Below are 26,443 nucleotides of genomic sequence, written 5' to 3'. Positions count from 1 at the left end.
TTGGTGTGTTTTAAAATTTGGTTTTGTCCAGATCTGGAACATAATGTAAGACAACACAATTTTTCAAGAAAGGGAATGAATCCCCAGATTCGGGACCTGGAGTCTAACAGTCTGAGGCTGTAGAACCTGGATGCTGAGGATTTCCAGGGTGTGAATCTGGGGCCACGTGCACAAAAAAACTTAAAAGAAAGAATGGAAATAGTGAAGAAAGTTCTTGCTGGTGGTAGGGCTTCATTGGCGATTCTTCAAGCTGAAGTTTTTCTGCTGATGATTATATATTTTCAGACCAGTAGAGTCCCAGAAATCCCAGCTTGTTCACCAACACCTTCCCTCTGGCAGGTCTACAGACAGTGAAATATACCTTCATGCTTAAATGGACAGAAATTATCCAGGTTAGGAACTCTGTAGGCTTCATGGATTTTATTTATTTATTTATTTATTTATTTTAATTTGGCTCAAGACTAAATACAAATACAGCTATTGAGCAATTTGCTGATTTCAGATGAATTAGTCATAGGACTAGCCAGAAAACATCAGTGGTGGTTTTATGAAACTCCAGTGAAATTTCCATGTAATGGTATGTCACTGGAAAAAATGATAAAATAGCCTCCTCTAGTGGCAAGTATCTTATGGAGATTTTTTGAGTGTGTCATGCTTTGCTCTGTAACAAGGAAAGTATGAATGATGTCTGCTGCAAAATAGCTGGTGAGAGCTTTTTTTTTTTTTTTTTTTTTTTTTTAAATCTGGTACAGGATTGAGGTACCATTTTGTCTTCTGGTACAGAAGACCTGATGTATGATAGTAGCACCTAACAGCTCATTTAAATTATTAGTGGTTTTCTTCCTCACTTTTCTGCTAGTGTTCAGTGCAACATGTCATCTGTAGAATGTAAACTTGGAAAAAAAAAATTGGAATTTTCTGCTTACATCAAACTTCCACAATGGCATTAGCTTGTGTGGCTGATGATGCAAGTCTACGTAGGGTGGCAGGGATGGAGACTCCCCTCTCACTTCTACCTGTACCAATATAGTACAACTTCTGACTTTTCAGGAATTCCCAAGTATAAACGTAATCTGATTCAAATTGCAATGCTTTCTAGTTTTACAAATTTGCATATAGAATTTGAGACTGACTTTCCAAACAGTGCACGGTGCTTCCTTATCCAAATCACACTCAGGGACATCTGCTCATCCTTTTCTGTCCATGGCTTATTTCAGTATTTTGAATAGCTTATTTTCATGTGTTATACCAGAAAATTAAAACAGTGCTGATTCACTGCTATAAAACATAAGTAGGAAATGAAGAATAAAGTTTGAAGGATCAGACCCAACCCCAAGTTATTGTCAAATTAAATGACTTTCAACCTATTATTTTCCTCTGGTAAACAGCAAAATAATTGTTTTATTAGAGCTAATTTATTTAATTATCATAAATGATATGACTATTTTATGAGTACTGATGTGTGTATTGATTTTGGCTGTAAATTCTTGCAGGCTGCTGAGAGAAGAGCTTTCCTTGTGATCTGTTTGCACAGAGGATTTGCAAATGGCATGGGTAATGCAGAAACAGAGTAGTCAGAATGGGTCAGGCTTGGCAAGAGGCACTGTCATTTCAAAACCATCTGCTCGTTACTGAACGCTGCAGCCGCTGTGGTTGGGCTGCTTGCCATTTGGCCAGGACAGGGCTTTGGGTACATCATGCTTGACTGTGACCTGGCCCAGGGTCTTTGGAATCTCCTCGGTTAAGGAGGTAGTTACCAGACTTGACTCTTCTGGGCCACTGGAGCCTTATCTCAGGGAGACTGAGGTCAAGTCTGCTGATCTCCTCATCCCAGAAATCTGTCTGCTATTTCCTTGCAGTTGTGTCAATATGTGATTTTCTGTGGGGTTTTTCAAAAGCACTTTGGAGAGCTCAATACGTGTGTCAGGGAAATGTAATGGGTTTTATGCTCCTAACTCTCAGGTGTTTCTGCAAACCCCATCACAAAAAAAAAAAAAAAAAAAAAAAGTGCAACATCTGGTTCTCTTTCTTCAATAAGTAAGCTAATGAGGGTTTAATCTTATTTTTCAGCTGCAGTGAAAAATAGGACAAAAACTCCTTTTAGCTTTAGGAATTGCTCTCCAACACTTGGAGTACCAGATATGAGTAGGATCACGCTCCTGTAAAGGCTTGGAGGAGGTACTTGCTGTGTTTTCTTTTGTGCTTGGGAAATGAGTAAAAACTGTTTGTAGTAGAAGTTTGCTTGACATTTGCTTTCCAGGTATGATGTACCAGATGAACACCATCACACAGACTCATGCAAATACACAGAAGGCTACAAGATCACTTGGTGCATTCATCAGCATTTGGCCATGTTATGCACATGTCACATGGGGGAAGTGGGGGTGTGTATGAAAAGAGCCAAGCAAGGAGCAGGGTCATTACCCTAAGCAGCTATATAGTCATCCTACTGCAAACCTCTGCAAATACATGTTACCACCTCCCTGGTGTGCTGCTCACTGGTGTGTAAGGTAGCAAGGACCGGTAATCTAGTGTATAACCACACAGATAAGAGATGGAAATTACTCAAGATACTTATCTTTGGGTCACTGGGAAGATACTTCTGCTTTCTTGGGTATCTTGGGAATGCTTGAAAAAGCATTCTGTCTGCTAATTAATAGTAATGCTGCTAGACTCAAGGTAGCCTGAGTATCTCTGCACAGTGCCACACTGTGCAAGTTGCTTTGGCCTTTAGGCTTTTCTCAACTGGCATATTCCTAGCAGAAAATATTTCCTTTCTCACTGGCAGCTGCACAGCTACCTGACTCAGAGACCAGGTCACCCCAGCAGGGCAGCTTCAGTGTCATCCTGTCCTTATACAGAGCATGGGACAATGCAAACAAGGGCTATTGATTTCTGAAGGAGAGAACGGAAGGTACTTTTTATTATACTTTGTATTGCAGCGTTACTGAAATGTACTGAATAGACTATACTAGAATTATTGTATTCCAAAGAGAATACAATAACTGAAAAAGTTCAGACCTGTACATATGTATTCTGTTTTATTTTCACAGCACAACTTTTAGGACATTGTTATATGCCTGCAAATAGCTCACAAAAGGATTCTCACACCTTTCTGCTTTCAATCCCATATGTGACTGTCCCGTTTATGCAATTGAGCTTCCTTTGTGCTCAAGAACTCTTCATAAGTGTTGTAAGTGTTGTACTGCATTTGGAGTGAATTTCGGGTGGATTAGAACAATATCTGACACTTGAGAGTTTGCAGCTGTTTAGTTCCATATGCTAAAAATCTGAATTTCAAAGTTACCCTTTTGTTAAAACTAAGTGCTTTAATTGCAGAACACTGCTTAAACATGCTGCCTAGTGTGCGGACATGAACTGCATAGACGTTTTCCAGCTGTGCTTCTTACGGGTTTCTGCAGCCTCACAACCGGCTCTTACCTCCAGGTGCCTGTAGGAACATGCAGGATCCTTGCACAGCGATGCTGCCTTCTGCTCGGTGGGAAGGCACCACCAGGTGGCAGATGATGCTAAGAAAAGAAAGTGCTGGCGCCTGCACTGACCTTACACAGCTTCGTTTAGTGAGTAGAGACGCAAACACTCCCAGCAGCAGAATATTTAAGACTTTAATTCTTCCATAGTTTCTTCCTTATATATGGATTGCACGACACGGTAGTACAGTTAGGTCAAAAAAGGGAGGGGAAGAATGGAATGGAATAATAGATAATTCTAGGCTAATATATAAATATATGATACTTCTAATAATCTCATATAGAAATACAACAGGATGAATTGAGTTGTTTTGGGGCTAAAACTTAAATATCTGAGTGACTCTATGAAATTATAATGATGACTAATATAAAAATCTATGCAGAGCAACAAGCTCTAGTATCTCTGACAATTTGGTCTGGCTGAATTCAGATCGTTCTCTTCTCCTTATTCCATCTTATCCAAGAAGGCTGAAACCTTCTTTTAGTCATCATCTGTATTTCTTTGGAAGGTTTCTGTTGCAGCTGCTGTTTGACACTGCATGATGTTAGCATGGGACTGCTGAGACAGCAGTGCTGCACTTGCTGTCTGTATTTTGCATTTGACATTCTTTGGTCATAGCAGCAGCAGCAGAACTGGAGCCCGGCCTCTCAGCCTCTTCCTGGCAGGCAAACTAGTTGGGCATTTGATTGGGGTATGCAACAGCCATGAAGTGATCAAAACAAAGTGGAAATTGGACACAAGCTGTATAATCCTTTTATAAAAACAGCAAAACAAGTTACTATGCAATTTAAAACAAGACGGTAATAAGGGTCAGATGAACTCAGGTTAAGTTTTCAATGTACAAGTCCAATTCTACTGAAAAACTTAAAGAATAATTATGAATTGCTTAAATGATTCTTGAGGTAGCTGAAGAGGATAGAATCCTGAAATTTTAGTAAGAACTGTTTAAATTTGTGGAATTTGTCATTAAAAGTCCGTGCTTTTGGGGAAAAAAAATAAATGCATTGGTGCTTGTGGAAAAAAGTTACATTTACAAACAGAATAATCTTGTTCATAACTGCAAAGGAGTAAGCAAAGCCACTGCTGGCTTTTGACTGCCTGTCAATAATTAACATGGGTGACATAAAACCTATTGACTTGAGGTCAGTGGTTTGAAATCAACAGCACTCAGCAGGCAATTACTGATGGGCTTGAATACATTCCTCCAAGTAAGCCTTTGACTTTTTTGGTTGTTGTTTTACTGAAAACTCTGGCTTAGTAGACAGGTCCCAAGATTAACTTTGTTTTTGCCCCACTTCAGTTTTCTTGATGTGGTACTGTTTGTCTGTTGGCAGCAATAATTAAGGATGTTTTTAATAGTATAGTGTATTTGGATATCAGCAATATTCACAGCTTGATTATATGCAACCGTGGTATAATAAACAGTGAATAGTCTAAACTTGTACAATTCACAGCATGATTTCATTGCTGCATACTTGTTGCAAATTCCAAATACATAAGCAGTAACGTGAATTAGTAAACACTAAAATACCATTTTGGGAAAATTATTTCTTAGTTGTTATATTGGCATGCTGCAGCTTTTTGGTCTACATTCAGCAAAGCATAAATGCTAGAAAACCTTAAAATGCTTTGCTGACTTCAGTTTCTAGATCTCATCTAATTTTCAACAGTGATTTTGTTGTACCTAAAGCCCAGCATCTTGCATTTGCAACTAATTGTGTTAGAAGGATTTATGAAGCTGCTGCTCCCCAGCTGGAGGCTAGTCCTTTTCCTGTTGATATGCAGGTTGGTAAATGCTCACTGCTGGTCCATTGCACTGCAAAGTAAACCAAGCTCATGCACACATGACTTACAAACATTTTGTAGTGGAGGGAGTGGTAGCTGGTGAAGAGGTTGTGCTTTTTTTAATAGTTTTTCCATATGACTTGTAATTGTAGCAGACTCCACAGTGACTAAATCAAGCTTACAGACAGTGTTTGACTTTGAAATCTGACTCTGCTTCTAGATTGCATAAATCTCATGTAATATGTGGCTAGGGGCTTAACTTGCTCTGCTGAAGAAGGATGAGTTACACATGGTCTCGGTCAAGTTCAGCAAGAGAAAATCCAAATCCAGCCCTTGATTGCCACAGTTGAACACTACTGTTTGCAGTACTGTACATCTTCAAAACCAAAGCTCAGTGGCTTCTTCCTTCCTCAAAGCTGCATTAGGGATAGCAGGTTTTGTTGACCACAACTAGAATATATTCAATATTTTTCACTAAGTCCAAGTGACAAAATGGATCTTTTCTGAAAATGCAGAGTTAAGCTCAAAAATTTCAAAAGGTGGTTACAAGGTAATTATTTCAGTATAGTTAGCAAATGTAATTCTTGTAACTGCTTTTAATACTTGTAACACTTATGGTACACCGATAGTGCAGCTTATTTAAAGATGATAGAAACTATGGCACATACCCTACTTCAGGAATGTTATTGAGCTATTCATATTGCAAAATGCCCTGCAATAGGAGGTATCAACTAAACCAAGCGCCAGGCTCCTATAGCTGGCGTAATGTACTACAGTATCCTGTTACAGGCATTCTTTGTAATTCTAGGAGGCAGAAAATAAAATCTGACACTCAAAAATAATAAGTTTAAGTAAATCATGTAGGAGAAATGTACATTTATGTCCAAGAAATGGTTAGATGTTGCCAGAACAATACAGATACATTATGAATCTTTAATGATCTCTGAAAGTCATAATGGTCTGTCACTAATGCCCATTAATGATCTCTCTATACCGCGAGTATGGGCTTGATGTTTCTGGCCGGTACCTTAGAGAATACTTTAAATATGCCTGAAACTTTCTCTGATCTACTCCCTGTGTGTCTGCTCCAAATGTAGACTGCAATTGTCTGGGTAGGAGCAGCTTGTAAAGCAGCATGGCTTTGGGGTTAAGAAAGTCGTATTCAGGTAAGATGTATTTAAGCAATATTTTTTTAGAGGAAAAAGCTAGAAGGTATTTCCTGGCAAGTAATCTTCTGTAGAGATGGTAAACTATATAAAGAAATTAAACCTTAATATTTCCTAATATTAAGAATGTGTTAGTTCTTTGACTTCTTGAATTTGCTTTGGTAACTCTTAAAAATACACTATTTAAGAAGGATTAATTTAGTAATCAGTACCATTCCAATCAGTAGTAATCAGATTAATTACTACTGATTGGAATGGTAAATATACTAAATATGCTGCTAAACTGGCATTTTTTTCCTGTTAAAACAATGTATCTCAGATGTTGCACAGGTTGATTTTATGGCCTTTTAGAAATCGGTGCTATGTATTAAGTTAATTATGTACGCAAGATTTTTGTCAGGTATAAAGCTTGCTTTAAAAGGAAAAAATAATAACAATAATAACTCCATTCTGTTCCAATTGCTTTTCATGTGCCTAGCATTAACTGAAGAAAATCTTGTTATGGTGATAACTTGAAAACCATTGCATTTTTTTAACACAAACACATTAGCTTTTCTCTATTCTTTTTCAAATTTTTTAGAAACAGGCTTATGATGGTGTATTTTATTTATTTTTCTTTAATAATGAGAAAATGTGTTCCTTACTTCTGGTATGTGAAATGATTAGATTACTCTAAGAACCAACGCCCTAGGGCTGGAAGAGAAAAACAAATCTAAGGAATCAGAATATACCACAGTACCAAATAATAATCTGATAGGCAGTGTGTACAGAGTTATATATTAACTGTGTTTTCTATGATATATATCATTCTTTATTAGAATTCACTCAACATGATTAGTAAGCAACTTTTATGATATTGCATGTGGCATCCATGTTGTTTGTTTGTTTGCTTGTTTTCTCCTTGAATACAATAAAGGTAAATAGAGTAAACTGTAGAATGAGAAATAAACTGTCCATGGTATTTTGGCAGCTTAAAAATTCATTTACTGAATGTAATCACTTAATATGTGGTCCAGATTATTAACTACTAAATGCCTTGTGCTTTTGTAAAAGTGGTAAGTTTTTATAGCAATATAATGGTAAAGATGGAGCAGATTTGAAACCATGCAAGATTTTGCTAAAAGTCAGCTTCTCGGGTGTGCATTGCGTAGCCACTACACACAAAAGAAATGCTGGCGGTTGATTACTATCTTTGCTGGTCGCTTAGAAAATCGTGTAAAGGCCCGGGGATCCTTCTTTAATCTGCCTTCACGGTGCTAGGCGGTGTGCGGGGCGGCGGAGCAGGATGCGGCCGGGAACGGCGGCTCAGCACCGAGGACAGCGGCCGCTGGCACTTGGGCTGGCCTGCGGGGGACAGCCCAGGGGGACAGTCCCCACGGGTCTCACGGCCGCACCTGGGTGCATCTGAGAGTGCGAGAGACTGCCCGAGCTCCTGTTGAGCATAAAAACCCAGTGCTAAACGAAAAATCACAACATCTGTTTGCCTGGACCCTGCGCTTTCAAGTTTGCTGCTAATTACAGCCGGAGGCACCGCATACGCTTGTTGTAATTAAATATCAGCAGTGACCGAAATAAAACTGGGAAAGAAAGCGAATGACCTTGCTGGGGCAATTACAAGAGCTACCTCTAGGTGTCCCTCTTGTGTCTGGTTTTGGCAGTAATTTTATACGTTTGGTTTTCCGAGTGAAAGTACTGGAAATTGGTCCTGTTTGATTTGTAACTGTTTACAAATTAATGTTGCACAGCGTGCTTCCTGTGCAGGAAACTATATTTTACTGAAAGCCTCCTGAAAAGACTTTGCATCAGAACTTTTTAAGTGGGCTAAAAATTTATGGCAGTGATGGTTTAAAAATATAATTACTGAGTAAGACATTTCACATATTACAGATCTGGGGGGAAAAAAAAAAAAAAAAAAAAAAGAAAAAAGCACTGCAGAAAGTGGAAGTTTTTTCCAGCCTTGGAAGAACAGCTCTTCTCTGATTCCCTGGTGTTTGTGCATGTCATTATTGGTGAAACATCTTGGCTCATATTTGCAATCCAGGAAAAAGAGAGGCAGGAAAAAAAAAAGCATGTCTTTAAGTGTCCATATTATGAACGTAGAAGCCATATTTGCAGAAATTAGAGCCATACAGGTCCAGTTACGGTCCAGAGGACTTACGTATACCAGTAAGCTCTGAGAGACATGTCTCTTGCGCCAATCATATGAGGTAACTGCCTAGGAATCCCTGCAGGCCACGCAGAACCCTGCAGACTTCCTTGAATTCTGTATTGTGTGTTTCACCTGTGCAACTCTGATAAAAAGTGCAGCTGTGCAATTAGATTCTTCACCCTCTTGTAACAGTGACAAATAGCACACGAGAAAATGTAAGGAGCCCTTCCTTCATTTCAGTTATATGGAATGGTCTGAGTGGGATTGGTCAAATGATAATGTTAAAAGATCAGCCAAGGTAAGTTCTTACAAACTAGCAGGCTTAGTCCTGTGCCTGAGATACTGCTGCCGGATCCTGAGGATCTAATCCTGTCTTTCCCAGCAAAAGCTCCTCAGCTTTGGAATGTTGCATTGAAGATGAAACTAAACTGTATGTTTGTAAACAAAATTAAGTTGACCTCAGCTGAAGAATAAGGACATCAAGATACTGATGTTTTTGTGGATACTGCTCCTTAAAAGTATGTTGCAATTTTTAATTAAGCAAGGAAAGGTTCTGGCAGGAAGAGATGGAAAATGAGAATAATAAACAAAGAGAAGAGGGTTCAGGGGAGAGGACAGAAAGTCTAATGATATGTCATCATCTGGTAAATATTATATGTCTCTGCTGTGAGTTTAGCCCAGCATGATTTAGTAGTATGATAGGAGAGCTACTAAGGCCATACGTATGGACTGGGAATTTAATTAAAATCCTAGTGTTATAGTTGTATCCACTTCTGCAGTTTAATCTACTAGCTTCCTGGTGGTTTTAGTTAGAAATGCAGCCCCGAGTTGGATAGATACCCAGTCTCTGCACAAACAAATGTGTCCCTGCTGTAGCTCAGCTGGGTTTAAGCGAGGAGCAACAGTGCTCAGCTGGGGCAGCTTCATAGCTGTTCCTCTGGTTTCCGAGCATTGGTTCTCTGCATAGCAACAAAACCTTTCCATGCTTTCTGATGAGTTCTGAGTCCCCAGAAATGTACCCAGCAGCCTAATGCAAATACTGGGAGCAGTAGCAGATGTTCTGCTACCAGCCTGCTTCTCTGAATTGACTTCTCTGAATTTCTTCTAATTTGCTTCTGTGGAATTTGCACACATGTGTTTTTGTGTTTGTTTTTTTTTTTCCCCAGACCTATTGAAATCCAATATAGCAAATGCTGGCTGGTGGATTGTCTTACTAGCCAATGTTTCTTGTGAGTGTTACTTGCAAAAGGAGTGTATCTCACGTATGATAATGATTTTCCCATTGTTTACTTAGAATATGTTATATTGTTCAGCTCAGATTCTGCGTGTGATTTCTAGATGTTACCTTTCCTCTGCTCTTGGAACCAGCAACTTCTGTCAAGCCTGGAGTTTCCAGGAGGCTAATTGTTGGAAGGTAGTTGTGTGTGTGTGGGGGGGGGGGGGGGGGGGAGTGTGACTGTGTGAGTGTTTGGGCTGTTTTTACATTCCCATGTATTAATGAGCACTATCAGAAAGAAGATGGTGAGCTACATGGATCTTCATTAAGTATTTCTTCATTTTTGACGACAGTTAATATTATTTGTTATGTATAAGGTAAATTATAGACTGAACTCACTCACAAGGGTATCTCAGTGAGGCAGAGGTAGTATTTTCTGTGATACAATTGTGAAATAGTGGTGCTTTTTTGGATGGGAATGAGATGCCGTCGGGAGGTGTCTTTCTTCTTTCTTGACTGTACAGCCTGGATAGTTGGTTGGATGAGCTTAGGTAAACCTGACTTTTCTATCTCTAAAGTTAGATCAGATGTGTCTTGTTATATCACTACTTATATACTTGTTATTACATTAATAACAGAGCCAGAAGGCAGAAGTTTTAGCTCATGGCCCCTTTCCCAATCCTCAGGGATTACATTCCTTCTGGTTAGTGAAACTGAGACCAGCATTTTTGCTCAGGTAAACTGGTTCCAGTTCCATGACAGGGAGTGGAGTAAGGCCCCACTCACACATTTGCAGAAGCTGTGAGCCAGTGAAGGATCTAACTCCACTTCCTGGAGAGCCTTGTCTCCATCGAAGCTGTGTCTGTTTTTGCTCAAAGTCCCTTTCATTTGCGATCAAGTCTGATCACATTCTCATTCACAGTGCATAAACGTGGTACCATGATCTCGTCAGTCAGGTAAAAGTCACAGAAAACCATTGCCAGGCCCTTCTGATCCCAGTCCAGGTAATTTGGTTTCATTATTAAGAAACAGATGGGTCTTTCGTCATTAACATAGCACCAGGAAGCAACAGGCTTGGCATCGATCACATGATTGCAGCAAATTGGGCTCAGCAGTTATATGAAGTCAAGCAGTGGGGCAGAACTTAGTTTCTGAGCAAAGCAAAGGCCGGCTGTGAGCAGCTGGTGGTAATGCTTAGATTCAGGTGGGTGGAGGCAAACTCTGAGGGGCTCCAGCTTAGCGTAGACCTGTTGAGTCTGTTTCTGTCAAGCTCTTGACAGTGGATGAACCATCAGATCTATGAAAAGATGGAAAAAGGTCCATTAGGGTAATGTGACAATCTCTAGGCAACTTGCTCTGGGCCTGTGAAGGACTATTTACAGTATTTTGTCATGTGTAAAGTGGCCTTATGTTTAGTATGACAGTGGCATATAGCCCACACTTCTTGTGTGTCCCATGCTGAGATGTAAGTATTTCAGGGAGGATATGCTGTTATTTACATTGATGTTTCCAAGTGTCATAATTCTGAGGGGTGAATGAACAGGTATTTCTGCACATACTGATGTGGAAGGCTCTTGGATATGTTTGCTATGGCATTGCGGTGGGCAGGGGAAAGTTGGTTGGTTGCTGCTGCAGGTTCCTGGCTTGGATTGGGCCCCCGGAGACACCGGAATAACGTGTTCCCAATTTGGGAGCATACAGAGCTGTGGGAGCTGATCTCTTCTGTTTGTTCTGTGACCTTTCCTAGCTGATTGGCACTGATCTTTTATGCACCAGATAGGCGATCTTTTGTGGTTGACATTTTGGGATGACTGAATATGGATTAACCCAGGAAAAAATATTTCCATTTTCTACCTTCAAACAATGCCCTCCTTTTCCAAAAATGCCTGCTCTGCCAGAGGACATGGTCAGATCAAATCCAGTTTTGACTGAGACAGTGCTGTAAAGGAATAAGAATCCACAGCTGGGGAGGGGCAGAACTGGGATTTCTTTAATGGATATTTTCTCTGAAGATCTGAGAGGAAACTGATGTTCTTGATCTGAGATGTATGGCCATCCTAAACGTTTAACAGGGAGTGTCAGTCATGAAGAAGAGGCCCAAATTTTTCTCAGAGTCAGTGAACTTGGTCCTGGCAAACTTGTGCAGATCTGATAAGAGAACAGGATTAGGATTTGACAACCTTTTGTAATACATCAGGCACATAATTATTTTTTAAATATCTTCATAGTCTTAGTGAGATGACTCACATGTTGAAGACAAGGATGTGCTTCTCTGCTTTGCTGGATGGAGGCCAGTTTCAGCACATCCAGTCCTGTGCACCACAGATGTATGTTATGCTGGGGCCTCTTCTGGTGTTGGGATTCATGATTTTGCATCCTGTGAAAATAAAAATGAACCAGCTGCCTAATCCTTAAAGCTATAGAATAGACTGGGCTTCCACACACACAACATGTGAACTGTTATATAAAGTCAGTCCAACTGACATGTCTACACTGATGTCACAGGAATTTTGATTTTTTCCTGTTACTGGCAGGGATGCACAGTGCACTTTTGCAGAGAATCAGGGCAGAGGCACGAACAGGAACATCCATGCCATTATATACAGATGCCTTTCAGTCTTGGCATAAAATTACTTCTGTTTATGGCAGTACAGCTCTTAAAATGTTTGTAGCTGATTATTAAAGCTAATCCTTTTCTGTTCATTAATTTTAAGGTAGCCCAGTTGGTTTGTTGACTAAAATATCATCAAATCTGAGTTCTTGGTCTGGAACTGCCTGAAGGCAAAGCTCTTCCACAAGCATCTTCTTTCACCTTGCACTTAAAAATAAACCTCTAGATGACTCTCAGTTTGGTTCTTATGTGCTGCTGGAAAAAATAAAACCAGGCTTTCAGTGGTAGCTAACCAGGCAGCAAACTGTGCTCGCTCCTGAGGCAGAGAGCACCCAGATACTCGCTGTTCTGCAGCCATGTGTCCAGCCACAGAGCTGGCTGCAGAGGAAAGGCTGAGTCATTTCCACGGGATGTCTCATGGAGGAGCAAACTGATGCGGGGCTTGGGTCTGAACAGCTCTGTTTCCTGATGAATAGTAATTCTGTTTACTTAGATGAGGAAAAAATCACTGGGGGCCTCAGTGCTGCTGTGTCATACCTGACTGGATGAAGTCTTGTTTATCTCAACCTGAAAAGGGAGAGAAGTGATTCTGGTGGCATGTTTTAGAAAATAATTTTCTACTTGTTGGAGGGGTAGGCAGTGGAAACAGTCTATAAGCTTGACTCTGACAGCTTTTTTATTCTGGGTGTTTGGTAACAGTAGGGATGTGTTACCTGAGCGAGAAAAAGAGAACCTTGCAAAGGACTCCATGACCACCTGCAATTTTCTGTCACATCAAAGCAGCTTCACTCTTGTAAATACAGAGGTGTGATTTGGTGTTTAGGTGGGGCTGAGTGATGTGTGTATCTGGCTTGTGATTTTATTTCTGGTCTCCATTTTCATACAAAATTTGCTCTAACCAGCATTTACCTTTCTATAAAGGACTTACTATACATCTTGTGGTGCTTGTTTATAGGGGAAGAAGAAATCCCTGAGCATACAGGTTGGTCTGAGGATGGGATATTTGGACCCAAGTTACCGGTTCTTTTAGGAACATGTCATGAGAATCAGCAATGCTTTTGCAGGGTGCAGAGGAGCTTGGGTCCCTTGGCAAGTCACACATCGGGCTTGTGTGCCAATCACCAGCTGCAAAGTGCCGTCTCCTCCATGTGCTCCCTGCTCTGGCAGCAGCGTTGCACTGGCATGCTGCTCTGTGCTCAGTTACATCTGTTGTCGTTCACGTGCTGAAATAACACACAAGAGCAGTTGTGGGGGTAAAGGGACTCCTGTGCTCGCAGACTGCGGCTGGCACCCAGGCATGCTGTGAAGCCACTGCGGCTTGTCAGAACCTGCTCTATGTTTCAGGACAGTGCTGCCCACAGGTGCCTGGGATCAATTCAAGCTCATGGAAAACAGAAGCGTTCTGCAACTCACCACAGTACAAAGGATTCAAGGAAGACTGAGCTAAAAACAGTAGTGTTGCACTTCCCTTTAATTTGGTGAAACAGCCAATGGTGCTCACCTGCAGTTTGGGCCAGTAATGGGAGGTTGATACCTTTTAATAATCAGAGTTGTATAATAATCAAATTTTCATATAAATTCAACATCTATTTGGGATTTAAAATATAAATCAAAAGTGGGTGAGGTCTACTTCAAAACAGTGCAGCTGCTGGGTGAGACCCACCTCTAGGTAGCTCCTGCTCCCGTCTCTGAGAGTAACTACAGGTCTGTCCCATGCTGACTTCTTAAAAGGTACTTAATTCTTGGTAGAAGTGGGGCTGACAATTTACTTTTTCTTTCTAAGTCTACCCAGTTTCAATAATCACACACAAAGAAAGAGAATTCAGAGAGTGCCTGGTTGTGTTCTACATTCAAAAAATTGCTTGGAATCTTATTTTACCTTTATAGTGTGGTAAGGAGAGAGAAGCTCTTGCTATTCCAAGAAAACAAAGCTGGTGTGTTCTTTTTTTGTTTGCTTGTTTTGTGTTGTTTTGTTTTTTTTTTTTTCTTCTTCATATCTGTAAAACCAAAGTAGTCCAAAGACTGGCCCTGTACCAAAGGCATTTTCCCAACAAGATCTTCATTTTTATATGCCATTTATAGTAAATGAAGACATGTTTGTGGGAGTACCGATAGATGGAGAGGTTGAACATGGGGGAAAAGAAAAAAAACAAAACAAAAAAAAAAAAAAAAAAAACACAACAGAGCACTGTTTTTTGAAACTTAAATCTGATTATGCATATATGCTATTTTTACTCCTCTCAGTTATCTGTCAAGGAACATTTGTGCAAATGAATTTTTTTTTATGGATTTTAAGCTTGCAGGCTGGAATGCTGGCAGAAAGATATCCTAAATGCTGTTTGTATATACTGCTTTTCCCCAGGATTTTCAAGGTTAGCCAAATTCTGAGTTCTGAGTTCCACAAATTCATTGTGAAAATTAAATGTCATCTGACCTATAGGACAGATCACAATGAGGCAGCTTTACTTTGATCTGAAGATCAAACACTGTTTTCCAAACTGAGAATATGTATGAAGTAATGGGTGAGTCTCAGGAAAAACAAGTTTCACTTGTGACTGTATTGAAAGTGGAAAGATGTCAAAATTCACAGTACAATATTGGTGAGCTGAGTAGGATGAGTTATTACTAATAATATCCAACTTTCTGTCTCTTGGGTTGTATTTCACATGTCTCATGTGGACTGGCAGATGAGGGTAGTTGTGGAGCTTGTGAATTAGATATTTTTACCCTACTATTTATACAAATAAAAAATTAAAAGTTTTTATTTAATCTGAATATGTGAACACTATGAAGTGCCTCATATGTAAAGGTAAGTGAGGATATGAATATACCTATGCGTGTCAGTGTATATGTATACACGTATCTCATGCAGAAGAGAGGCATTGCAGACACGGATGTGGGGCTGCCACATTCAATACACAGAGTTAGCTGTCAAGGTCTCAGTCTGTGATGGCACATGTACATTCAATCCAACATCGTGTTAAAACTTGTGCGTTACGGATATTTCTATTATTAAGACCAGGCCATGCAACTTGTTTTACTGGGCAGGAGTTCCCAGTTGGAGGAAACAGATTGGCAACTGTCACGAGCTGTTTCTAAATTGGGGAAGGACTGTAATGTTTGTAAAGGTATAGTGAATAGCATTTTAATATTTGGTGGCACGTTTTCCACTGTGGGTGCCTGGGACCACAGTGTGTGAGCCTGGAGAGGGAGGAGAGAAGCATGTGGCTTTGCCAGGGGTGTGTGGAGGAGAGAAAGAAGGGGCAGGAGGGGCAGGTTTCCTGCGATGTCTCTCTGAGTCTGAAATCACACCTGAGATTCCACGCTGTCCCACGGACCTGTCTGCATCAGTCTGCTTTTGATTAGCCCCGCGGGGGGGCTGGGTTTGGGCGAGGACACACAGGATGCAGCTTTGGGCTTGCCTGGTGGAAGCCCTTTCCCACAGTGGCCCTGCAGAGCTCAGATCCTGCAAGGATTCAGTCCTCAGCCTCCCCCTCCCAGGACATCCCACCCTGCCTCAGCCCTACAAGGGTTTGCAAATCCCCTCTGCCTCAGGTTGAAACTAATTGTTTCAAGTGTTGCTTGCCATCTGGGTTGCAAACCTCTGTTTTGTTTCTAGCCTGAATTGCCTTTATTTTAGACTCCAGCCATTGAAAGCATGCTGAAAAACAGGGAGGGGGATGTTGCAGGGAGACCCCAAGGACTTTCTGCTTCTTGCATCCTGGGGCACAGATGTGTGCAGGGGCTGGTGTCTGCCCTGCAGGGCGTTAACCACGGTAGGGTGGCCAGATGTGTCACCAGGCTCTGCTCCCAGTCTCCAGGCACTGCTGCTTCTCCCTGCCCAGGTCCCCGCACTGTGCCACAGCCCCCAGGGGATACAGAAGCCCTGTGAGGGGAACAAAGGGACAAGGGAGAACGTTGCAGTGACAAGGGAATTGCCCTCTCTGAGTCCCTGTTGGCGGACTGGGGCTGGGAGGAGGTGTGAGGGGGGAGGAAAGGAGGGAAGCAAAGAGCCCCAGTAAACCAGTGGGGCAGAGGGGACCCTCCCTAGCAGGACTGGGGGGGGAGCTGGGGCTGATGCCCCCCCTGCTTCCAACCAGGTACCAGCCAGGTGTCCTCTCCTGTCGAAAACCTGGTGCCAGCTATTTGCTCATCACGGTCACGTTTGTTTGGGTGTCTGCGCCTCCCCGGGAGGCGGCTCTGTCACCGCCAGGTACCCACAGCCCCCTGGGGACAGCCAGGGCCAGCAGCCGCGGTGCGCTAGCTCCCGCAGCCCACCCTCAGCTCCGGGGCCCCCGCTGCACCTCCCCGCACAAAGAGCCTGAGAGAAGAGGAGGAGGAGGAGGGGAGGGTGGCGATAAGGGGCTTGCTTGCTGCGTCGCCTCATTTCTGTAGCCAGCGCACAGCTCGTGGGGTGTGCGCGAGTGCGTGCATCTGCTGCCTGAGGACTACGGCTGCTGCAGCATCAGCGCCGAGCTGCCGGCGACTGGGGCTGTCAGGGGAGCTCTGGCTGTTTACCGCCTGGTGACAAGTGTTGCAGTGCAAAAGGCGAAAGCATCCGTGGAGGGGAGGCTGCGCTGGCAGCAGCACCTGTAAGGAGTGGAGGGGAAGAGGCTTCCCGAGGCATTTGGCAGCAAGCAGCCAAGGCTCCAGGCATCAGCACCTCCTCCCGGTGTCTCCATTGCCACTTGCTTCGGATCTCTTCTTTGAGAGAGAGGAGGAAAAAGGATCCAGAAAACCCCCTGCAACAGGACAGACCCTGCTTGGAGTCTAACAGGTGTTTGCTGGGATTTGAATGGGGAGGGGCTGGGTGGGGAGAAAAGTTAACTGGAGAAATTGGGGCTAGGAGAGATGCGATGATCTTGCACCAAGTGGATGTGCCGTGTCCGCATGTGAATAGCGCGTCTGGAGAAGCTCAGAGGGATGTCTTGCAAATCGCCTGTTTGATCTCCATAGAAGCGCTCACCTCTGCCTGCAAACTTTCCTCTGTCAGAAGTTGGGAGGAATAAAATTTAAAAAAAATAATAAGGCACCAGAAAATCAAAAGGGGAAAATCCCACCTGACAAAACCGTTTTGACCTAAACTGTTGCATCCTGACCAGAGGCACTGGTGCCTCCCAGGCTCCAAGCCGGTTGGAGGTGGGTGGCATTGGCCAAGACACCCAGCAGCGGCCCCGGCACTGGGGACAGCCGAGCAGCATGCTGGCCGTGGCACCCGTGGCCGGCCAGCAGACCCTGCGTGCCTGACCCGCCGGTGGCGCCGGGGCGGTGGCGGCCATGGCTGCAGCCATCGCCAGCTCCCTGATCCGCCAGAAGAGACAAGCCAGGGAGCGGGAGAAGTCCAATGCCTGTAAGTGTGTCAACAGCCCCAGCAAGAGCAAGGGAAGCTGCGACAAGAACAAGTTGAATGTGTTTTCCAGGGTCAAACTCTTTGGCTCCAAGAAAAGGCGAAGAAGGCGACCAGGTTGGCAAGGGTTATGTGTTTGGGGGGTTGTTTTCTTTTATTTAATGCAAACTGGGGTGTGTCAATTGTGGGGAAGGGGGGACCAATGTCTCAGGGCTGGTAAAATGAACTTACAGGTCACTCCTGGCTTGTATGATCCGATAGGCATGGGTACCATATGCTAGTCCTCTCACAGATTGTGTTCATCTGATTTATTTGGGTAGCGCACACCATGGCTTTCTGCCTCACTTGCACACCTGTGTGCACCCACGCAGTAGCAGTGGCAGTTCAGTAGTCTGTCTCTCTGTTACGCCTATATGTATACAAACACACGTGATTTATTTGTGGGGGAGATGTTAGCAGGGGAAGTTCCCCCCCCACACACACCTTCTTTAGCTGTATGTTAAATAACTTGGCAGCCTAGAGCTCTGTTTTTGTCTTCCTGCTTTGCAGAATGCCAGTGCCGTGCTTTATTTGCTGATTGCAGAAGAAGCTTCTTGCTTTTGCTGATGCCTTCCAGAGTTTTGCCTCAGCGCCCTGTTCCTTTCTAGGAATCTCATAGATGCAGCTGCCTGCAGACATGATCCTCTCTGTGTCAGAGGTGCAAAAGACCAGGCATGAAGGCTCAGTCCCTGATCTGAGTGTTGTGTTTTGTTGTGTTGTGTTTTTTTCTGTACATGGGAGGAGCAAAACCCTCTGGTAGTGTTGCTATCGCTTTGCTGTGCTGAAACATTGATGCCGTTAGCCACTTAACCTGTCTGCCTTTCTCACCAGCCACTGAAGACGTGCCTTGCTTGCAGTTTACAAGCAAGCTTTACAGCTTTTGGATGGTTAAGAAGCCAAAGTTGTGGTTGCATTAATTTTTTGTCAGATTAGTTGGTAAATAAGAATTCTGCATCTGTTGGTACCCTTATTAAAGGTGGCTAATAGGAAGTAATATACTTTTGTAAACTATTATAAGCTTTTCCCTTCATCTCCTACTAAAATGAAGAACAGCAACAGAGCTCCCTAATATCTGTGATTACAAACATGAGTCTTATTCAGACATTGGAAGTTGGAAATGATACATGATATCTTCCCAATCTCTGAATTAAGTAAATTGTTGTGGAGTGAGCTGCAGAGATGCAGAGAATGTATTGCCTCCTGACAAGCATAATTGTATGAAATGACTACAATGCAGATGTCATTGGGATTCAGTGGCAGTAGACCTTTTTTCTTTTTTTTTTTTTTCTCTCCCCACCCCCTCCCCAATTACTCCTGATGCATTACCTAGATGTTTTAAATCTTGACGGCAGATCCTGGTTTGGTCTAGAACGATCTGAAACCATTTGAGATATTTTCCTTTCTAACTGTCAATATGAGAATTGTTATGAAAAAAAAAAATATCTATTCAAAGTACATGTTGTTTTGATCTTTCTTCTTCTAGCTGATGAGGTAATTACCTCAATCCTTATGGTAATATTTATTTTGCAGTTCCACACATTGCTGGATTTCAGGGTTCTCCCCTCCATTTTCCATATGCTCATTGAGTAGTTTATCACTTTGGTTGCTCTGTACTCTTTGGAGCAGCGAGGACTGGGGGTTTGTTTATTAGAGCTGCAGCAGTTCCTGTGGTAAACGTTTGCTGCTATATATTTAGGCTCTCAGCTGTCACTACAGCTCTTATTAGTGCTATCATAGTAGTCCTCTTTTTACTCTCCATTTAAGAAATCACACCTTTTTAAAAAGCAGAATGCACTCTTTGCCAACTCATTTCTAATCTGAAATGAGATAGGGCTGAACTCCTGAGGCCAAGCAGCACACTGTTGGAATTTGTATTCACTGGAAGCAGATTTTAATGTTGTGCCTACATTACAATAGAAAGTGGCATTTAATCATTTTGGCAATTTATTTTATAGGCACGGATTTGATCTCGCCCTAATGAAAAGTGTTGCTAAGCTGGTTGCCCTGATTTTGTCTTCAATCTTTTTTGATATCTCAGCCTTGAGAAGAAACCAGGAGATTTGTTTTTAGCTTCCTGCTTGGTTGGAATGGCACATCAGGATTTCCCACATTAATCTCACTATTGTTTTTTTTACAGAGCCTCAGCTTAAAGGTATAGTAACAAAGCTATACAGCAGGCAAGGATACCACTTGCAGTTGCAAGCAGATGGAACAATTGATGGAACAAAAGAGGAGGACAGTAGTTATAGTAAGTGACATGAGAATAACTGGTGTGTTTGTGAATTGTGGTGTCTCATTCTTCCCATATAGGTCCATCAAAACGTGTTGTCCTAGAATGACTGAGTGAGTGGAAGCAGCATTAACGCTGTGCTCACAACGCAGAAGTCTTTCAGACTTACTGGGTCTGAAAGAAATGCAAATAAAAATCACTTATAGAAATAATGAACTAGAGAAAGTAATGATGACACATATGACAAACAAAGCAAATGTTATCTCCATGGTAATCTAGAGAAGTTCATTGCTGTCCTTTGGATTTTATTAGATTTTTTTTTTTTCAACTGGGAAAATTTGCTCGCCTACTCAGAGTGCCTGAAATAGAATAATGCTATCTCCACTCCGAAGCAGGCATTCATTCAAACAGAGCTGTGTTATCTCACATAATGTGAGTTCATCATCATTTTAAAGTTCACATTTCTCTATTATTATTTTTTTTACCCCTTCTAAACTTAATTATACCTTCAACTTCCAACCAGTTTTCCCCCAGCTTTTCCGATGGGGGAAAAAAAAAAAAAACTGTGGATTTCTGTCTATTTAACAATTTTAACGATTAATAGAAAACAGGAAAAGATGACGAGAGAGTAGATTTTATGCATTTAAATAAAATGTTTAAATGTTTCACACATCTTTACTGTTTAGCTTAAACTAAGTTTCTATTCTGAAAGAAGCTGGGAGGAAAAGGTGTTTGAGAAGGTATTTCAGGCCACTTGATCAATAAACCAGGGAATAAACAGGCAGACCTTCCTTTTTACAAACATTAATTACTAAAAAGTACTGATTTAAATGATATCTTTTTAATATGAAAAGCACTTGTTGGAGAAGCATCATTTCATTTTTATAGTGCACTTGACTATGGCCAAATAAGTGCTGGATGCAGTAGGAAGTACCTTACCTTACTTTTCCGATCACTTTTTCATAAGCCCTCTTTAATCCTTTTACATCCCTGTATTCACTTCTGAGTGACAGAAGGAACCTCTTACACTGCTGGAGGTCTCCTCTGCAGCCACTGAAGGTGCTGGCCCTAGGGCAGAGCACAAGCATAGTGCCTGTAGGGACACCTGAGGGCTGGCTCCAGGTTCTCACTCATGGAAAAGGTGACACAAAGACCAGATCAGTGCAGTGCTGAGAAGATTCTGCCATTTTACTGAGTTCTCCTCTGTGTAGGCACAAAATCTACACTAAGAATGGCCCTTGTGGATCATAAATACGGCTTTTCTTTCAAGTGAATTATCTGATATTTATGATTTTAAAAATCAGTACCGATCAGTACAGATGGTTCAGGATTTCAGGGTAATTCGATAAACATCTTTAAAAATAAAAAGAAGAAAATAGAGGCAAACCTTACCTTCTCCATCAGTGCAAGGTATTGTCATAAACTTCTAGTGTACCAGAGCAAATATGTGAAATTCCATCTTATTTTTGGAGGGATTTTTCATTCAAATATTTTACTTGGAATTCCTCTAGTAGGGATTCTAACACTCTGAATGAGATAAAAATTTATGGCAACCTGTCCTTTTGACATTCATATGGATGTGTCTAGTTCTAAGATATTTTTATTTTCATTGTGTCCTTAGATTTACCATAACTTGACAGATTACAAAGCAAATCATATAAAACTCTGGTTTCTGGACATCAGCCTTCCAAAATGCTGTATGCTTAAACATAATGGTGCCCAGAAATGGTGGCAGCTGGGCTGCAATATCCAACTGTTCAAACATAGGAGAGTTTTTGTCATTAAAAAACACATGCTTTTGCATATATTGCTCTTTTTTTTTTTTTTTTTTTTTTTGTAAGATAAATGTATATACCTGAATGTCCTGTTGTCCTGAACTTATTCTAATAGCAACATTTTTTCAATGACATTTTCAAGAGAGACTGATTTTTGCTGGGGATCAGAGACCACATAATGAGCTTCCACTAAATCCTTGCTCAAGTGAATATTAGGTGGATCAGGCCCTCTAAAATTATTTCTTCTGATTTCTGGAGAGAGATCTCTCCTTTGCCCCATCTCTGTGAACCACAGGAGAGCCGCAGAAGTTGTCCCCTTCCACATTGTAGAGGACCCCTGCTCTGCTTCGTTCTCTTTACATCCCTAACGGATGTCATTGCTGTTCTCTTTTGTCATCTTCACTAAACAGTTGCTCAATGACCATTTGCTTTGCATTGTAGTGAGATAATTAAAATTCTCCTTAACAAGGGGAACATCCTCAAATTCAGCTGTGACCAGTGAAGTGGCTGCACAGCGTTGAGGCTCTGCAACTGCAGCTTTTAGAGCAAACTAACATGATAGTCTGCCTGGTCTCCTCGTTTCAATGTTAGCATTTGCCTTCCACATTCATTTCAGGGATGGAGAGAGCTTGTGTCCCCTGTTTCAGGCTCCTGACAGCGTGGGCACAGGATTCCACCTTCGCCATCATTTGCTACTGAGAGCTATTGGGAAGTTTGCCTGAGGATGCCCTTTGGCTCCTGACTTGCAAGCAATTATTTCGATCTCTGCAAACCCACTGTTTCACGCATGGTTCACAAAAACAGGGTCGCATCCACAACTGCAAGGAGTTTAAAAGAAAGCTCAGATTTTGGAGCAGAGTGTAGGCAATAAGTGAAACATAGGGACAAAGAGCTGTAGAGCTCACCAGATGTCATTTTTAGCCAAGAGTCCATGTAATTTGAGGAAGTGCCTTGTAGAAGGGATTTCCTGGCTGAGAACCAGATTCTGCCTCATTTAACGTGTTAAATAGGGTAAGGTTTTAAATCAAAGCAGAATTTATTCCCCAGTTTTGGCAAGACAAAGAGATTTGAGGACTTGTATAGTAGGGAAACGTAGGAAGCAATACCTTGCTGAAGGTATGTGAAAGTCCAGGTGGCCAAGCCAAGGACGACGCAGATGTCACAGCAATGTATATGTGAATAAATCTAGCTGTGACCCACTGCCTCTATTTTGCAGCTCAAATTCTATGTCAGCTTGTGTTGCACAATGGCTGTAGCAAAGATCATCTCTCTCTTAGGCATTGCCACATTTTTCATTACGATGGATATTACATCCTTATTTTACACAGTGCAAATGTAACAGGAAAAGGCTAGGATGCAAATAACTGCATTGTTTCATGCTAATGCAAACTGATCATAGTAGCAACCAATTTATTTTCCCATGGCTTTGTTGCCCCTCTTTCTGTTATATCCACCCCCATGAGGGTCAACTATTAGAAATGCGATAGACTCCCATGCCTGTTGTCTGTGGCAGTGGGTGCTCATGGAGAAGGATGCTGCGCAGCTCTGCTCTTGGCCATAATGCAGAGACTCTGTTACTCCCCCAGCAGCCCATTTTTGCAACTTCCTATAGTCTGTGCTCTAGCGGCTGCCAATCCCACCAGCATCTACACCAGCTTCTGAGTGTGCCCACCCCTCGCCTTGCCTCAAAATAGAGCACGTACGTTTATGGCAGGAAAACATTCTCAGCTGCGGAGGAGAGCAGCTGAGCATCCGGCGCAGCAAGTCCCCTAGCCCTCGCTCAGCATCCTGTCTCTGCTCACTTTGCCAAGTACAGCACAGCCAAGTATTGCTCAGTAAAGCCTATCTCGGTGCCTTGTGGCTGCAAGCTCCATCTTGTTGACTGACCTAGGCTTTGCCCTGTCCTCAGCTGATCTACTGGCAGGTTGGTAGCACTATTTGCAGTATAGCCCATACTTACACCCTTGCTTGTCCTACTCAAAAAACACCGTTTAAAAGAGCATCTTTCAAACAAGATCTCCAGGTTCTGCTTGGATACTGAGCTTTAAATTGTGCTCTCCTGCATAAATGGAGATCAGATTCTGCTTGTTGAGGGTTGAATTGCAAAACTGGGCTTTCCTAGGGAGTGTTCTCTGAGTCAGATAGAATATTTTCTCCCACAGATAAATTCAAGCATTTGATAGAAAGAATGAGAAATCCATAGCTGAGCATTTTCCTTAGTGAAAGTCTACATTTTGTTTGCTAAAAACTGCACAGAACTAAGAGATTTTGTTTTAGTGAAGAGAAAGCCATTTCTGCTGATTTTGTGCTTGCAGGCGAGTGTGAGTAGGGGCTGTGTGCCTGTGTGTGTCTGCATGTACATTTGTGTATATGAAGGGAAAAGAAAAACATAGATGTGACTTTAAGATCTCCTGTATTTATTAGTTCTGCATATTTCCAGCTGGTCTGCTATATACAACCATGGTAGAAAAAGCAGAGAGCAGGAAATTCAGTGCTCGGAAGTGCCCTGAGCTCACAGCAGAGCAATCATAGTTTGTCATGTGCCAGGACAGCCAGGCAGGCTCTGTCCTCCAGGAGCCCATGGTACCCCTTATTCGCCATGGCACCCCATCTTCACTGCTCTGTGGGGCTGAGATTCTCAGAGAAACCCAGGGCAGCACAGGGAGGTCCAACTGGTTGACTGAGCAGAAGGTGTTTTCACCAGAAATTAGCTCTTCATCCCCAGGGCACTTCTGGCTATGCCTTTATTGAGGTAGGACGTGAATATATTTGTGCTTTCCTGGTTTGATATGTTTTTCACAAACCCGCACCCAGGATTAAGGATCTGTACTAAATGCTGGCAGGCTAAGAATTTTCTTGTAATTAAATATGACAATTATCAGGGTTGCCAGGCTGAAAAAGGTATTTATAATGGGTCATAATTCTTTTGGAAAATAATAAAAATATTTCAAATTCATAATTCAGTTTTAAATTGGCTTCAGTAGTGCCCTTAAATACCAAAGTTCAGCCTGAAGCAGGCTGGAGTTCTATAGCCAAAGAATAGACCATTGGAAATAAGAGCCCGTTTGGCATTGCTTCACCCTAACTCTGCACTTACGCAGCAGTCTGGAAGATGTTTTGGGTTATGATAACAGTCCTTGAAAATTTTTTTAAATTCTCCTTTTTATTTTAATCCTGCATGTCATAGAATATCACGAGTTGGAAGGGACCCACAAAGATCATCGAGTCCAACTCTTGTGTCTGCACAGGACCACACAGAAATCAGACCCTATATCTGAGAGCGCTGTCCAAACACTGCTTGAACTCCGGCAGGCTCAATGCTGTGACTACCATATGAAACACAGAACACAACATTCAAGTCATTATTACTTGTGTTCACTTTTAACATAGTTAAGAATCTAAGCCTTGGCAGAGCTTTGCTTATTTTAATAATTTGCCACTTTACAAACCAGTATCTCTTTAAAAAAAAAAAAAAAAAAAAAGGTTTCTCTGCTTATAAATACTGCTGCTATTAGTGTGTATACAAGCATAAATGCAAGCAGAACACTCAAAGCATCTCATCTTTGAAGAGACAGATTTAGGGCTTGATCTAAAGAATATGCTGTCATTTCATTCAATTTTGAGGTTATTTGACCCTGTTTATTCAAAACCATTCTTCTCTCAAAAAGACTAAACTAAACCAAGGCGTTTTAAGATGTTAATGAAGGGTTTTAACTTTTCTGAGTTTCATCTTGCTACTCCTTTTTGTTCAAAAAACATTTACAGAGTTTTACCTTAATTTGAAAAAGAAAAATAAAGAGATAATCTTGAAAAATGTTGGGGGTATTTTTTTCTTTTTTCCCCCCACATTTATTACCAGTAAAAAAATAAATTAAATTAAATTCTGTTCAATTCTCTTCTGCTCATGAGGCAGATGAGTTATTTCATCTCTCAGTACCTCCAGTTTACTATCTTCAGAAGGGGGCAAATATGCTGATCATCCTCTGTAGATAATTTCTGAGCTATTGGTAGAAATGTCTATATAAGACAAAGTAGCAGTATTGTTTCATAGCGCTCGCAGAAATTAATATATGCATGAATGGACGTGTTTTATTTGGTTCTAGTAATTATGGCTTAATTCTCTATCTAAACTGCATACTTTAAAGGATTAATTTTGCTTTCCATATGCTTTCTCTCCTAGCTTTGTTTAACCTCATACCTGTGGGTTTACGAGTGGTGGCGATTCAGGGGGTTCAAACAAAATTGTATCTGGCAATGAACAGTGAAGGATACCTATACACATCCGTAAGTAAACACGAATTTTTGCTCTCACTTAAATGCTGATAAGATCTTTATAAATGAATAAATTGTTGTTCAAAGGAATCCAATTATAACTTATAATGAAAGGATTTGACAGTGAATTGAATGAAGTGCTGATATTCTGGTTTAGCTTTTTTTTTTTTTTTTCCCATTATAAATACATATGAAAGTATGGAATCAAATTGTGGTGCCTTGGATCCAAACCAATGATCCTGAAGTGTGAAATAAATAAAATTTTTAAAAGGACAAAACCCACAAAAACAGACAGGAAGCTCTCCCTTGGTCACTGGGGATTGATCACTCTAATCTGTGAGGGGTAGAGAGGAAAAAGGAC

At 41.6% G+C, this 26,443-nt stretch overlaps 1 protein-coding gene across 3 annotated transcripts in view; it reads left to right on the top strand.

Annotated features, from left to right (window-relative positions):
• FGF13 (fibroblast growth factor 13) overlaps positions 1 to 26,443 on the top strand; it is a gene marked incomplete at its 5' end in the record, with an annotated part of 231,016 nt that overhangs the window by 153,619 nt on the left and 50,954 nt on the right. For 2 of the 3 annotated variants that reach the window (XM_084294044.1, XM_084294046.1), the window contains 2 exons: positions 19,943 to 20,053; positions 25,991 to 26,094. In XM_084294044.1, coding sequence (XP_084150170.1) covers positions 19,943 to 20,053; positions 25,991 to 26,094 — 215 coding nt within the window. Of the gene's footprint in view, positions 1 to 17,696; positions 17,884 to 19,942; positions 20,054 to 25,990; positions 26,095 to 26,443 lie in introns of those variants that run through there. The other variant, XM_084294045.1, reaches the window with a different exon arrangement.

This window comes from Netta rufina (assembly GCF_964035555.1).
Source record: "Netta rufina genome assembly, chromosome: 12".
In the NCBI taxonomy this organism is placed as follows: domain Eukaryota; kingdom Metazoa; phylum Chordata; class Aves; order Anseriformes; family Anatidae; genus Netta; species Netta rufina.
Note: the sequence above shows the minus strand (reverse complement) of the source record. Positions and strands in the feature narration are given on the sequence as shown.